At 37.8% G+C, this 12,126-nt stretch overlaps 2 protein-coding genes across 2 annotated transcripts; one reads left to right on the top strand and one right to left on the bottom strand.

The window, feature by feature from the left end:
- Window positions 1-2,839: 2,839 nt before the first annotated feature.
- LOC133880454 (UPF0481 protein At3g47200-like) lies at window positions 2,840-4,312 on the top strand. Its single transcript, XM_062319401.1, has one exon. The coding sequence runs from the start codon at window positions 2,840-2,842 to the stop codon at window positions 4,208-4,210; it is 1,371 nt and encodes a 456-aa protein (XP_062175385.1). The 3' UTR covers window positions 4,211-4,312.
- Window positions 4,313-5,491: 1,179 nt separating this feature from the next.
- Window positions 5,492-11,848, bottom strand: LOC133879328 (uncharacterized). Its single transcript, XM_062317852.1, has 2 exons — window positions 11,557-11,848; window positions 5,492-5,761 (listed from the first exon to the last, which is right to left on the bottom strand). Exons 1-2 carry the CDS (start codon window positions 11,770-11,772, stop codon window positions 5,687-5,689), a joined length of 291 nt encoding a protein of 96 aa, XP_062173836.1. The 5' UTR covers window positions 11,773-11,848; the 3' UTR covers window positions 5,492-5,686.
- Window positions 11,849-12,126: the final 278 nt, after the last annotated feature.

The raw sequence follows: 12,126 nt of genomic DNA, 5'->3' as shown, positions 1-12,126 counted from the left end.
AAAAAAATAGGGTTAAATACCTTGGTTCCCTATGCTTCATGTCGTATCACAAATGATATTTCGTTTATAGCTAAAGATGAAAAAAGAAACTTCATTCCAATTTCTGTAAAAAAAATTAAAGAAAGCCTACGTCAACATCTTTAAAAAATCAGCATGTGTCATATGCCTAACAAAAATTAAAAAACTCAAAAAAAATAAAAACTTGAAAAAAAAAAGTTTGAAAAAAAAAAGGTTGGCTCGAGCCACTCCAATGACCAGTTTGAGGGTGGTTCGGCAAAATAAAAGTGGTTGAAACCACTCCCAAGAGCCCGACCACCCCCATTTGGCGTAGGGGTGGCTTCGGCCACCTCCGACCGACTGGTATAGGGGTGGCTGAGCCATGGCCATGGGGAGGCAAAACCACCCCCACAAGGCCCTAAAGAGAGAGAGAGAAAAAAAAAAAAAAAAAAAAAAAAAAAAAAAAAAAAAAAAAAAACACTTTGCTCTTTAGCCACCCCCAAACTATCCATGGGGTAGCTTAGCTGGCCTCCTTTCTTTTTTTTCTTTTTTTTTTCTGAAATTAATTTTTTAATATTTTTAGTTTTTAATTATTTTATGACTATTTTATTTTTAATTAGGTATAGGATACTATCATTTTTTTTTTTAAGTATGTTGATATGGACTTCCGTCAATTCTTAAATAGAAGTACCATCTTTATCTTTACTAATAAACGAAATATCATTTATGATACGTAATCAAGTATAAAGGACAAAAAATAGTCTTTAAACTACGTAGGCAGTGCAAAAATATATTTAAAAATAAAATATATATATATATATATAAACTTATTCTTTTCATGTACTTGCACGAATCCCAAGTCCACTTCAAAATTTTCATAAACTTTTTTTAATGCAAGAATTTTATTATCAAAGAGCTTTTTTATATAATATTTTTAGACAAAATCACTTTTTTTTTTTTTTGGAGGGCGGGGGGAGGGGATAGCTTGGATTTGAGCTTAAAAGATCCATGTAATTTCTATTGTTCCAGGTAAATTTTGTTTTTAAATTTTTGCAAGGGTCAAGCTAGCCAACCCATATAAAATTATATTTTTTTGAGAGCTTGAGTGGACCATGAGAGCATCATATCCCCTTCTCCCTCAAGATACCCCATGATTAAGCCCCTAATTTATCCTCAGTAATTTTGCATCAAATGTGATGCTGATAACACTTTTATAAAAGTTTCCCATATGGACGAACAGTGTGCATCTACTGCTACTATGGATCACATAATTATTATTACTATTGAATTAATCCACTTTTTTTTTTTTTTTTATTACTGCTGAACACACAGTTCTTGTTACTGCTGGACGCAGATTTCTCTAATGAGTTGGAACGGCCGAAACTTCCATCGCAACAATTTCATTGGCTCAACTTAGACAACCGAATCTAACGAGTTTAAATGAGTTTAAACAAATAGAATAAAGTTTATAGGAATTTGATTTATGAACCTAGTTTGAATTGGGTCGAATTTATGTTTGTTCCACGTGGTCTCACATGTTCAATAATGGATTTGTCCATTTCTTTGATGGAGATGGACAAGAAATTGACAAAAAAATAGAAACAAAACATTTTTCTTTTCAGAAGTACTAGCTGGAGACTCTTTAAACTCCATTCAATTCTTTAAATGTAGAAAAAACTTTAAAAAACTTAGAGGATGCTCCTTCCTGCTACAGAAGGAGGAAAATGTAAAAGAGTAAAAAGGGAAGAAATGAAATGAGTAAAAAAAAAATTTGAAAAAAGTGAAATATAATATTTATAGTATAAGGAAAATTAAGATAAACTATTATGGAGTGTACCTTAAATTTAAAAAAAAATGTAAGGAAAATTGTTAGGAGTGCCCTTTTGAGTAATGTTGGGACTGCATTTTAATCCTCTCAAAGTTGATATGATTTCTAAAATCATAATTAATTCAAAATTCAATAGTGATCTATCCTAAATTCATTTGTGATTTTAAAAGCCATATTTTGAGATGATCAAAAAGACAATTTCTAACATTACTCGTGCTCTTTTAGTAGCCATTCAGACAGTAAATATGAGAAAACCTTTACCATAAAAACGTTCTCACATTTGCTGTCTGAATTACTAATAATGTTGAAAGCAAAATTGTTAGAATCTCAACGGTTCAAATCAAAGCACTAAAAAAAAAAAAACTCACATTTGCTGTCTGAATTACTAATAATGTTGAAAGCAAAATTGTTAGAATCTCAACGGTTCAAATCAAAGCACTAAAAAAAAAAAAAAAACCACAACTATAACAAAAAGACAGAAAGCAACAATCAAAAGATTATTTATCTTTCCAAAAACGATGGTCGCATGGTATGGTATGGTAAAACAAGTACACCAACAATATACAATTATACATGGTGTTTTGGGTGTCGCATCTTATTGTTCTCTCTCACTTTCTTGACCAGTTGAGAAAGTTGCGTGCGTGTGTTTGACGCTTGCTGTGTGGTGGAGGGTATCTTATTCTTTCCAGAAACAAAAAGCATATATATATATATATATACACGCACAAATTATGAGCAAGAAATTAAGCGAGAGAAACCCAGAGGGTGGGAATTGAAGAGGAGGAATTCTGGAGCTCTCAAGCAATACAAGCATTTGTTGCTAGAGGAATTTGCAGGTTCCTTTAATGATATAGTTGATATTATTCCTAAACTGAATTTCTAAATTTACAAATTTATGTTTAAGTTCATACTCAGATATCCAATTGATGACTTTTAGATCACTTGGTATCCTGTGTTTGAGTGAAAACTAATAAATTTTTGTTGTGAGTATGTAATGTAGTTGGGATGGAAAACATGGAGTGCTTCGCAGCCGGTGAATCCAACGAAAAAGAAGCCAAGTGCGAGGAGCTAGTCATTGACATACCCCAAATCAATGAACCTGCAAGGTGGTCTGAGTGTTGCATCTACAGGGTCCCCAACAAACTTCGGCAAGTAAACAAAGAAGCCTACACTCCTAAGTTAGTTTCAATCGGCCCATTTCATCATGATCTAGAAGAATTGAGGGGAATGAAAAAGCATAAACTGATATATGTTGAGGATTTCTGTTCTCGGACTAGGAAGAGCCAGAAGGATCTTGCAAGCATCATTGCTGAAAAAGAAGAAGAAATCCGCCATTACTATTCAGAGACCTTTGAGCAGCTCGACAGAAAAAAATTTGTGGAAATAATTCTATTGGATGCTATCTTTATCATTGAGCTCTTCTTGAAGAATCATGAATGCGAAAAACATGAACGTGAAAAATCTGATTATATATTAAGTAACGCATGGCTAGAATCGCACATAAAGCAGGACTTGATATTACTGGAAAATCAACTTCCCTTTAAGTTTCTCCAAAAGTTACATCAGTCTGCCTTCAATGGAGAAGAAGTTACTCCCTTTCTTGAGCTTGCCTGTCAGTTCTTCTTCCCCAAGAAGCAAATACCCATGGCCATGGAGACGGAAGTAAAACATTTCACTGATTTGCAGAGAACGTTTTACTCTCCTCCAAACCCAAAACCTTATTCCAAACCTCTCATACCTCTAAGATATACAGCCACTAAGCTGTACGAGACAGGATTGGAATTTGAAGCGTTAGTTGATACAGATTCCTCAAAGATATCCTTACTTGACATAGATTTCGCTAAGGATAAGTGCTTGGAGCGCCATCCGTGCTTCAATCTCTCATGGCTCTTCTCTTGCTTACCATGCTTGAAATCCCTCCGTTGCTCTAAGAGTGTGCAATGTATCTTGAAAGTCCCACAACTTGTGATAAACGACCAAACGGAAGCTCTTTTCCGAAACCTCATGGCCCTGGAGCAGTGTCATTATCCATCCAACACATACATCTGCAATTATGTTGTGTTAATGGATTATCTTATCACCACTAAAGAAGATGTGTGTTTGCTAGTTGAAAAAAAGGTGATTGTCAACCGGCGTGGTAGCAGCAAAGCAGTGACTACACTAATCAACACACTTTGCCATCAGATTGTTGAACGTGAATCCCATTACAACGATCTCCATCAACGGCTCAATGAGCACTGTGATAACTCATGGAACCGTCTCCTAGCAACCTTGACAAGTGTGTATTTCCGTGATTTTTGGAGAGGCACAGCAACTTTTGCTGGATTTTTTGTCCTCGCTATCACTTTCGGGAACTTCCTTAGGCCTTTTGTCATAAAGATTTGAAACATCTATGATTTAGCGTTTCTTGGATTGGATCTAAGCTTTGTAATCCTTTTTAGCTTGTGACATGCTCTAGTCTTAATTGGTTTTACCAAACATTTTCAATTGCAAGTTTCTCACATCGTTTTAGCATCCCTATAGTCTGTATTTCAATCATTAGAATTCCATGCTATATCCTAATATCATTCTTTCTATTTTGTGTGTTAGACTATTAATTAAATGTTTAAATTCATATAATTTATTTTTTTAATTTAAAATTTTGAAATAAGTAATGATTTAACATAATATCATATTAAAGGCCTTGACTTTAAACCTTATCTTTGTAATTCTTAAGAGTGTTTGATTTAGCAATTTTATGCCATAAAATCAATGTTAATTTGCCCAAAAAAAAAGAAGAAAAAACTAGAATCTAGCTTGAGCTCAAACTTGGTTGATTTCTATTGAGTTGAGTTCGACCATGTTCCTAAAGCTTGATTTGAAACTCAATGCTGAGTATATTTCCTTGAGTCGAGCTTGAAGAATTAATACTTGACTCAAGTACAACCCTAGTCGAAAGGATAGAAGGTCATGACACTAAACAAGGAGGGGAGGGGAAAAGCCTAGCCCTAAAATATGCCTCTATTTACAACTAGGGGACAAAGAATGTGGGGAGGTTAACCTAAACCCATAGTTTTCGGCAAACTTCGGAAGAGGTCATGCCTGATAATTTGATGCGCACGGGACAATGCTTCTTTGGGTCTTCAAGAGCCAAAAAGGGGGCATATGCTTCAAGGAGGTAAGCCAGAAGGAGGATTTGTGCCCAAACATACAAGAGGTCCATCGATCTAATGTAGCAGTGGCTGTGCAGCCTGTGCATGGGGCAACGTGTTGGAGGAGGCATGTGAGCGCCATACGAGGATGTGGGATCGTGTAAGGGCTGGAGAGAAGGCTGGTGGAGACCAACGTGTGGTGTGTGGGTGGAGGAGGATGACAGAATGTGGTGGATCTACGCTCCAAAATAGGCATGGCACACACATGCTCTGTTGGCGGCGCGTGTAGGGTCATTGGTGTTGGAGGCGGAGGGGTGACAGAAGGGTCATAATGAGACACCTGGTTGCAGGTGTGCCGAGGCCAGTATATCTGGACTTCAAAATTATTAAAAAAAAAAAAAAAAAAAAAAAAAAAAAAAAAAAAAAAAAAAAAAAATTGAGGACGGGAGCAAGGATACTTAATCTGGTCAGAGAGAAGCAAACACAGTTCATAATAATACAAAAAATATTCTACTAGTTTCTCCAAGCAAAGAAATAGAAAAGAGTAAGCATGGATGTGTTTTTACACATGCATGATACCTGCTTTATCTCTAAAATTGGATTTGTTTTCATAAAGAATATTCATAATGACATTCAAAGAAAGAAAGCCAAAATCATTCCCGTAAATTCAATTTCAGAGCCTACAAAATAACAATGATCTTCCAATTTATGCATATGAAAAAAAATATACTCATTCTTTTCGTGTCCTTGCACGAATCCCAAGTCCACTTCTTATATTTGCACCCACTTCCAGGAGGTCTTCCACCTATACAAGATATGCAACCAATGTTTGCATTATCAAGGGTTCGAAAGCTATTTCAAAAGGATAACAATGTCTACTTCTTCTTTTGTGAGTGGATAGCTACGTTTACTTTGATATGTAGAAAGGTTATACATAGTCATAGAAACAATTATCTCCTTGGGGACAAACGGTAAAAAAACATACTACATTATAATCGTAGAGGGGCGCAACCTAAATACACATTAAGTCTACAAAAGAGACCCCTAATTAAGTAGTAAAAAAAGAACACAAGCTCAGCAATTCCGTAAAACTAGAGAAGTGAGGACTACTGTATACTGCCGTCCAAGTATAAAAAGATTTGAACATAACAACTTTAAACTCTAACACTGATTTTCACAATCTTCGAAACTGCCCGCACCACAATAAGCATAGAAGCGCCATCCTTCACGCTTTTAAAATGCACCGACTTCCCCATTAACCTCTCCAACTAGCCAACAAGTTCACCACCCTTTTAGGCATGACCCACTTTACACCAAAAACATGGAACATCGAAACTCAATTCTCTAGCCACTTCACGGTAGAGAAGAATGGTGACCTATAGTCTCCCCACTCCTCTTGCACATGCAAAACCAATCCACCACTATAACGTGTCTTTTTCTTGAGTTATCTGAAGTTAAAATCTTCCCTAACACTGTTGTCTACACAAAGAACACAATTCTCAAAGGAGTCCTAATTCTCCAAATGCTCTTCCAAGGAAATTGAGAGCCAACAGGAATACAAAATGAATAATAGAAAGATCTAACCTCGAACTTCAACCGTTTGGAAGTGATTCAACACATGTTATCCTTGCCACCTTGTCTCAACCTGAGAGAATACAAAAGATCAAAGAACAAAGTGACCAAGTCCATCAACCAATCATGCATTGGTCTGGTAAAAGAAATATTCCACTACAGATTGCCGATAAAGAATTGCACATGATCCATCACCAAAGCTATAGCGGGCAATACTAAACAATTCTGAAAAAGAAGCCTTCATGGGATGATCACCACACAACAAATCATGCCAAAACGTATCTTAGATTTGCCTCCTACCTATTATCTGACAAATCTATAAAACAACTCTCACCCCCTCTGAATGTTTTTCCACACCCCCACCTCGAAAGGACCAACAACCTCCTTAGAGAACCATCCTCCCCTCCTATTATCATATTTGGTTTCCACTACCGATCACCACAAAACCTCTATTTCTATGGCAAAACGACAAAACCACTTCTCAAGGAAAGCTCAATTAAGCCGAATTAAATTTCTAACCCTCAATCACCAGAGCAAATTGAAGAAGAAATCTTAGAACAATTGACTAGATGGAATTTGAACTCGTCACCAACTCCACCCCATAGAGAATATCTCTAAAGTTTCTTAATCCGGTTAGCAAGTCCTACGGGAATGGCAAAAAGGAATAGATAATAATTGAGCAAATTGGAAAGAGTTCTTTCAATCAATGTCGAACTACCACCCTTCGACAGATAAAGCCTCTTCCAACTACAAGATAACCACTTCCCCAGGAGAGGTCAATTAAGCCGAATTAAATTTCTAACCCTCAATCCACCAAAGCAAAATGAAGAACAAATCTTAGACCAACTGAGTAGATGGAATTTGAAGTCATCAACAACTCCACCCCACAGAAAATCTCTCTGAAGTTTCTCAATCCGGTTAGAAATTCCTACGGGAATGGCAAAAGGGAATAGATAATAATTGAGCAAATTGGAAAGGGTGCTTTCAATCAATGTCGAGCTACTACCCTTCGACAAATAAAGCCTCTTCCAACTAGCCAACCGACCTTCTATTTTTTGAACAATGACATCTCATATTGACTTAGCTTTATACAAGACCCCAAAGGAAGACTCAAATACTTCATAGACACACCAATAACCAAGGATACAAGTCAAAACTCCAACATCATCCACCACGCCAATAAGGACTAACCTTGATTTAGATAAGTTACTCTTCAATCTCGAGACAGCTTCCAAACATAAGAAGAGAGAATGCAGATGATGGAGATAAGACACTAGGAGCTAATCAGTATTCCTCGACCCCTTCGAAAAACCTGATAAGAGTCCCCATTCACTAAGGCAGACAACATTCTACTCAAAGCCTCCATGACAACTATAAACATCAGAGGAGATAAAGGGTCTCCTTGTCTAAGGCCACGAGAGCTATTAAAGAATCAGGAAGAATATCCATTAATCAGCATCGAGAAATGCAACATAGAAAGATAATGAGCTGTCCAATCTTTCCATTTTTCCCACATCTTCTCAATGGATCCAACAGGAAATCCCAATTAACATGATCATAGGCCTTTTCTAGGTCCAAATTAAATTGCACACCAGGTTCCTTGATCTTATTCGCCTATCAAGATATTCATTAGCAACAAGTACCAAAAATCAATGTTATTTACTTTCATGTTCACTTACTTATCAGAAAAAATTTACTTTCATGTTCACCAATAAGCTAATTTTTATTGTTAATCTTTTTTCTTTTGTACATTTTTACACTTTTTTTTAGTGATTAGCAATAAAATCTTCAAACATCTAGAAATGAAAACTATTATCCATTTCAAACAGTCAAATAATGAGTGGCAAAGTTCCCAAAACCCTGTAAAATTAGTGATAATGAAGTGGGAAAGATACACAATGTTTTAAAAATGAAAAAGGGTCCAGAGTACTTTCTGAGTACCAAAGCTTATAAATTGTTGCCAATTTTTTTAATTTTTTAAAAAAAGAAGCAGCTTAGTACAGAATAAAAAAAAATTACGATTGAGGTGGTAGGTTAGAGGGTTGAGAGTAGGACTAAAAGAGTACACTTTGGGGGGTAACAAAAGGAGGTATAGTTACTTGACTGTAACAGCAGGGAGGCCGGAAGGAGGAAGGAGGAAGGAGAAGAGCAAAAAGAAGACAAGCAATTTAAAAGCTCATTTCTAATTTCTACCAAAAGTAAGAAAATCAAAGCAATGAACCCAACAAACAATGGGAACATTATCCCTTCTAGGCAATGTTTCACCAATGATGTACGGCACAGTTTGTATCTAGAGCCTAGAGGGCAAAACTACAGTTAAGAGGACCAGAATTTGGAGCAAATCAAGGCAAAGTGTATCTCACGTGTGTTTGAAAAACTTCTAGTGCTCTAATGTCCTCAAGGCACCCGACATCAAATCACTCTTAAATGGCAAAAATAACATTGTGGGGAAAGGACCCTACTCAACTCCAAACAAGTAGATTTAACCTCATAACAAATTCAACAACATAACCGATAGATCATTCATGTTATCATCATCACCAGCTAGTGATTAACAATTTCTAGTTCAAACAATAGGTAGACCCCAGACAACGGATTCTTTTTCCACATTATATGTGGCAAAAACATCTTCTTTGTTCAATGCCCATCATAACAATGACACCATACCACCAGGGTGCACTTGCCAACCCTTTTGAGATGAAGATGACATCAATACATCTAAATAATGGTTCTTTTTCTTTCAAATTGCTTGATGATCAACACACTCAAATTAAAAAGAAATGACACAGACAACATAAACCCATCTAGTTTTCGCTCTCAGGTTAGGTTTCCATGACATAAATTTTGAGCGGGCACTCATAGAAGATTGTTCAAGACATGTCCTGTCCAAAGGTAGAATTTCAAAGCACACGGGCAGCAATACCTGGAAGAAGTATTGCTGAAAACATACTTCTTGCTCAAGAGATAGTTAGTGACTATCATAAGAACAATGGGAAACCAAGATGTACCCTTAAGATAGACCTAATGAAGGCCTATGATTCGGTGAGTTGGGATTTCATTGTGCATTGCTTGAAGTGTTTTGGTGCCCCTCAGAGATTTGTTAATTAGATTAAGGTTTGCCTAACTAGCCCCCGGTTCACCATTGCTCTCAATGGCTCTTTAGTGGGTTACTTCTCAGGCAGGAAGGGTCTTAGGTAAGGAGATCCCATATCTCCTTACCTGTTTGTTATGGCTATGAAGGTGCTTTCTTTGTTGTTGGCTGATGCGGTTGGCAGTATTCCTAGGTTTGGTTTTCATCCTAGATGCCAAGCCTTAGGACTCACTCATCTGTGTTTTGCAGATGATCTTCTCTGCTGCTAATTCATATTCCATTAGGATTATCTTAGATGTCTTGAAGGAGTTTGAGGAGCTCTCAGGGTTGAAGGTTAACCCTCTTAAGAGTTCTGTTTTTGTTCTGGTCTCTCAGATGATATTAAGCAGGAGTTACTGGTTTTGATGCAGATGACAGAAGGTAAGCTGCCAGTTAGATACTTGGGAGTTCCCTTAATCACAACTAGACTTACTGCTGCAGACTGTGAGGGGTTGGTGGCCAAATTTACATCCCGAATTGATTCTTGGTATTCCAAACACCTGTCCTTTGCTGGCAGGTTACAGCTTATCTCTTCGGTTTTATTCAGCCTTCAGGTTTTTTGGTCCAGCATCTTAATTCTTCCTAAAGTTGTTATTAATCTTTTAGAGCAGAAACTTAATCGGTTTCTGTGGTGTGGGAAAGATGAAAAAGCTAAGGCAAAGGTCTCTTGGGAGAAAATTTGTGTTCCAAGGAAAGAAGGTGGCTTGAGGCTCAAGAGGATAGGAGCTTGGAATAAAGCAGCTATGCTTAGGCAAATTTGGAATCTCTTTGCCGAATCTAGTTCTTTGCGGGTGGCTTGGGTGCAAGAGAATTGGTTGAGGGGATGAGCTTTTGTCAAATCCCAATTCCTCAATCATGCTCTTGGAACTGGAAGCAACTCCTTAAACTTAGAAGCCTTGCTAAAAAGTTCTTAAGGTTCAAGGTGGGAGATGGAAGTAAGATTTTCCTTTGGTTGGATGTGTGGCATCCGGATGGATGACTTTTAGATAATTATGGTCATCGTGCTGTCTATGATGCTGGAAGTTCAGTTAATGCAAAATTGTCTACCATCATTCGTAATGGTGATCGGTACTGGCCTGCTGCAAGATCAGATAAGATAGTTGAATTGCACAGCAAACTCCCGGAGTGGATATTGGTGAGTATGACCTGCCTGTTTGGAACTGCAAAATGGAGAAGTATGTATGCTCTGAAACTTGGGATGCAATTAGGAAGAAGGAGTCTCGAGTAAACTAGTGGAAGGTTGTTTGGCATTAAGTAGCAATCCCAAAGCATGCTTTCCTGTTATGGCTTGCTTTTAGGGATGCTATGATTACTAAGAGCAGAATGTGTGGTTGGGGATATATGGGGGACTGCCTTTGTCCTTTTTGTCGTAGCAGGATGGAGTCCAGAGAACATCTCTTCTTTGATTGTGGTTTCAGCTATCGAATTTGGAAGGAGCTTCTCGGTCTTTGTTTGGTAACAGAACCGAAGAAGTCTTGGGAGGATGTTGAAAATTGGTGTGTGCTTGAGCTGAGAATTGACTGTCTAAAGAGCAGATTGTGTATTCTAAGCCTTGGTGCTACTATATATAATCTGTGAAAACACAGAAATGATATCCTACATGGGAATGTTTTGAGTTCGGAAGAGATGATTCTAGCAAAGATCAAATGGGAGATTTGGGCTCGTATTATGGCTAAAGGTCCTTATAAGAAGACCTCAATGATTTTGCAGCTTGCGGCTTTGTGGAATCTTCACAGAATTTTTCCTTAGTCTTCTAGTTTGTTGGCTTCTATGTTCTGTTTTAATGTGGTTGTTTTTTTGTGTTAAAGTCACTGAGGCACCCCTGAGTTTCTACTTGAAAACACCAAAAATGTTTCCATTTTCTAGAGAGAGAGAGAGAGGAAGAGAGAGAAGCGGACCTTGTAGATGCCGGAGGCATGTAGGGCGGAGACGGAGGCAGAGGCGGCGGCGCCGACGAAGAGGGAGGCAACTGCGAAGGCTTTCAAGGGCATGAGGCGTGATTCCCCGGCGCAGCCTCTTCTGACCGATGACACGCCCCAACCCAATTGGGCGACGCTCGCCAGAGCCCACCACCAGTGGCTGAAGGTTCTACCGCTCTCCTTCTCCTCCTCCATCCTGAGGGATCGTAATCCGCCTCTCTCGGTCGCCAGTGTCGAGCTTAGTAGGCCAGCTCTTCTTGCTTTTTCCAACCGCTCTGATTATATTGTTCTTTCTTCATATGGGCTGCGCTTTTGCTCTTTCACGTGTATTGGGCTTCCTCTGTTCTTGGGCTTTGTACTCTGTTCATGGACTTCAAAAGTGTTTCATTGGATTTAAATTACATTATTTATTGTTTTTTTTTTGGAGGTGTTCTTGTAGTTTGGACTTTCACCAAATTGGTCCTGTGGTTTTCTCATTAGTTCCTTATTTCATGTTTCATTCAAAAATTTAAAGGTATGCCAGGTTAAGGCTAATCTACTTATGACTTG

The sequence above is a fragment of the Alnus glutinosa genome, chromosome 10, assembly GCF_958979055.1.
Source record: "Alnus glutinosa chromosome 10, dhAlnGlut1.1, whole genome shotgun sequence".
NCBI lineage: Eukaryota > Viridiplantae > Streptophyta > Magnoliopsida > Fagales > Betulaceae > Alnus > Alnus glutinosa.
This window is presented reverse-complemented; position numbering and strand designations above follow the sequence as displayed.

Coding starts and splice junctions, on each gene's coding strand:
- LOC133880454 (XM_062319401.1), top strand. CDS start 2,840: ATGGAGTGCTTCGCAGCCGGTGAATCCAACGAAAAAGAAGCCAAGTGC.
- LOC133879328 (XM_062317852.1), bottom strand. CDS start 11,772: ATGGAGGAGGAGAAGGAGAGCGGTAGAACCTTCAGCCACTGGTGGTGG. Junction 5,762..11,556: donor ATGCCTCCGGCATCTACAAG/GTCCGCTTCTCT, acceptor TATCTTGTATAG/GTGGAAGACCTCCTGGAAGT.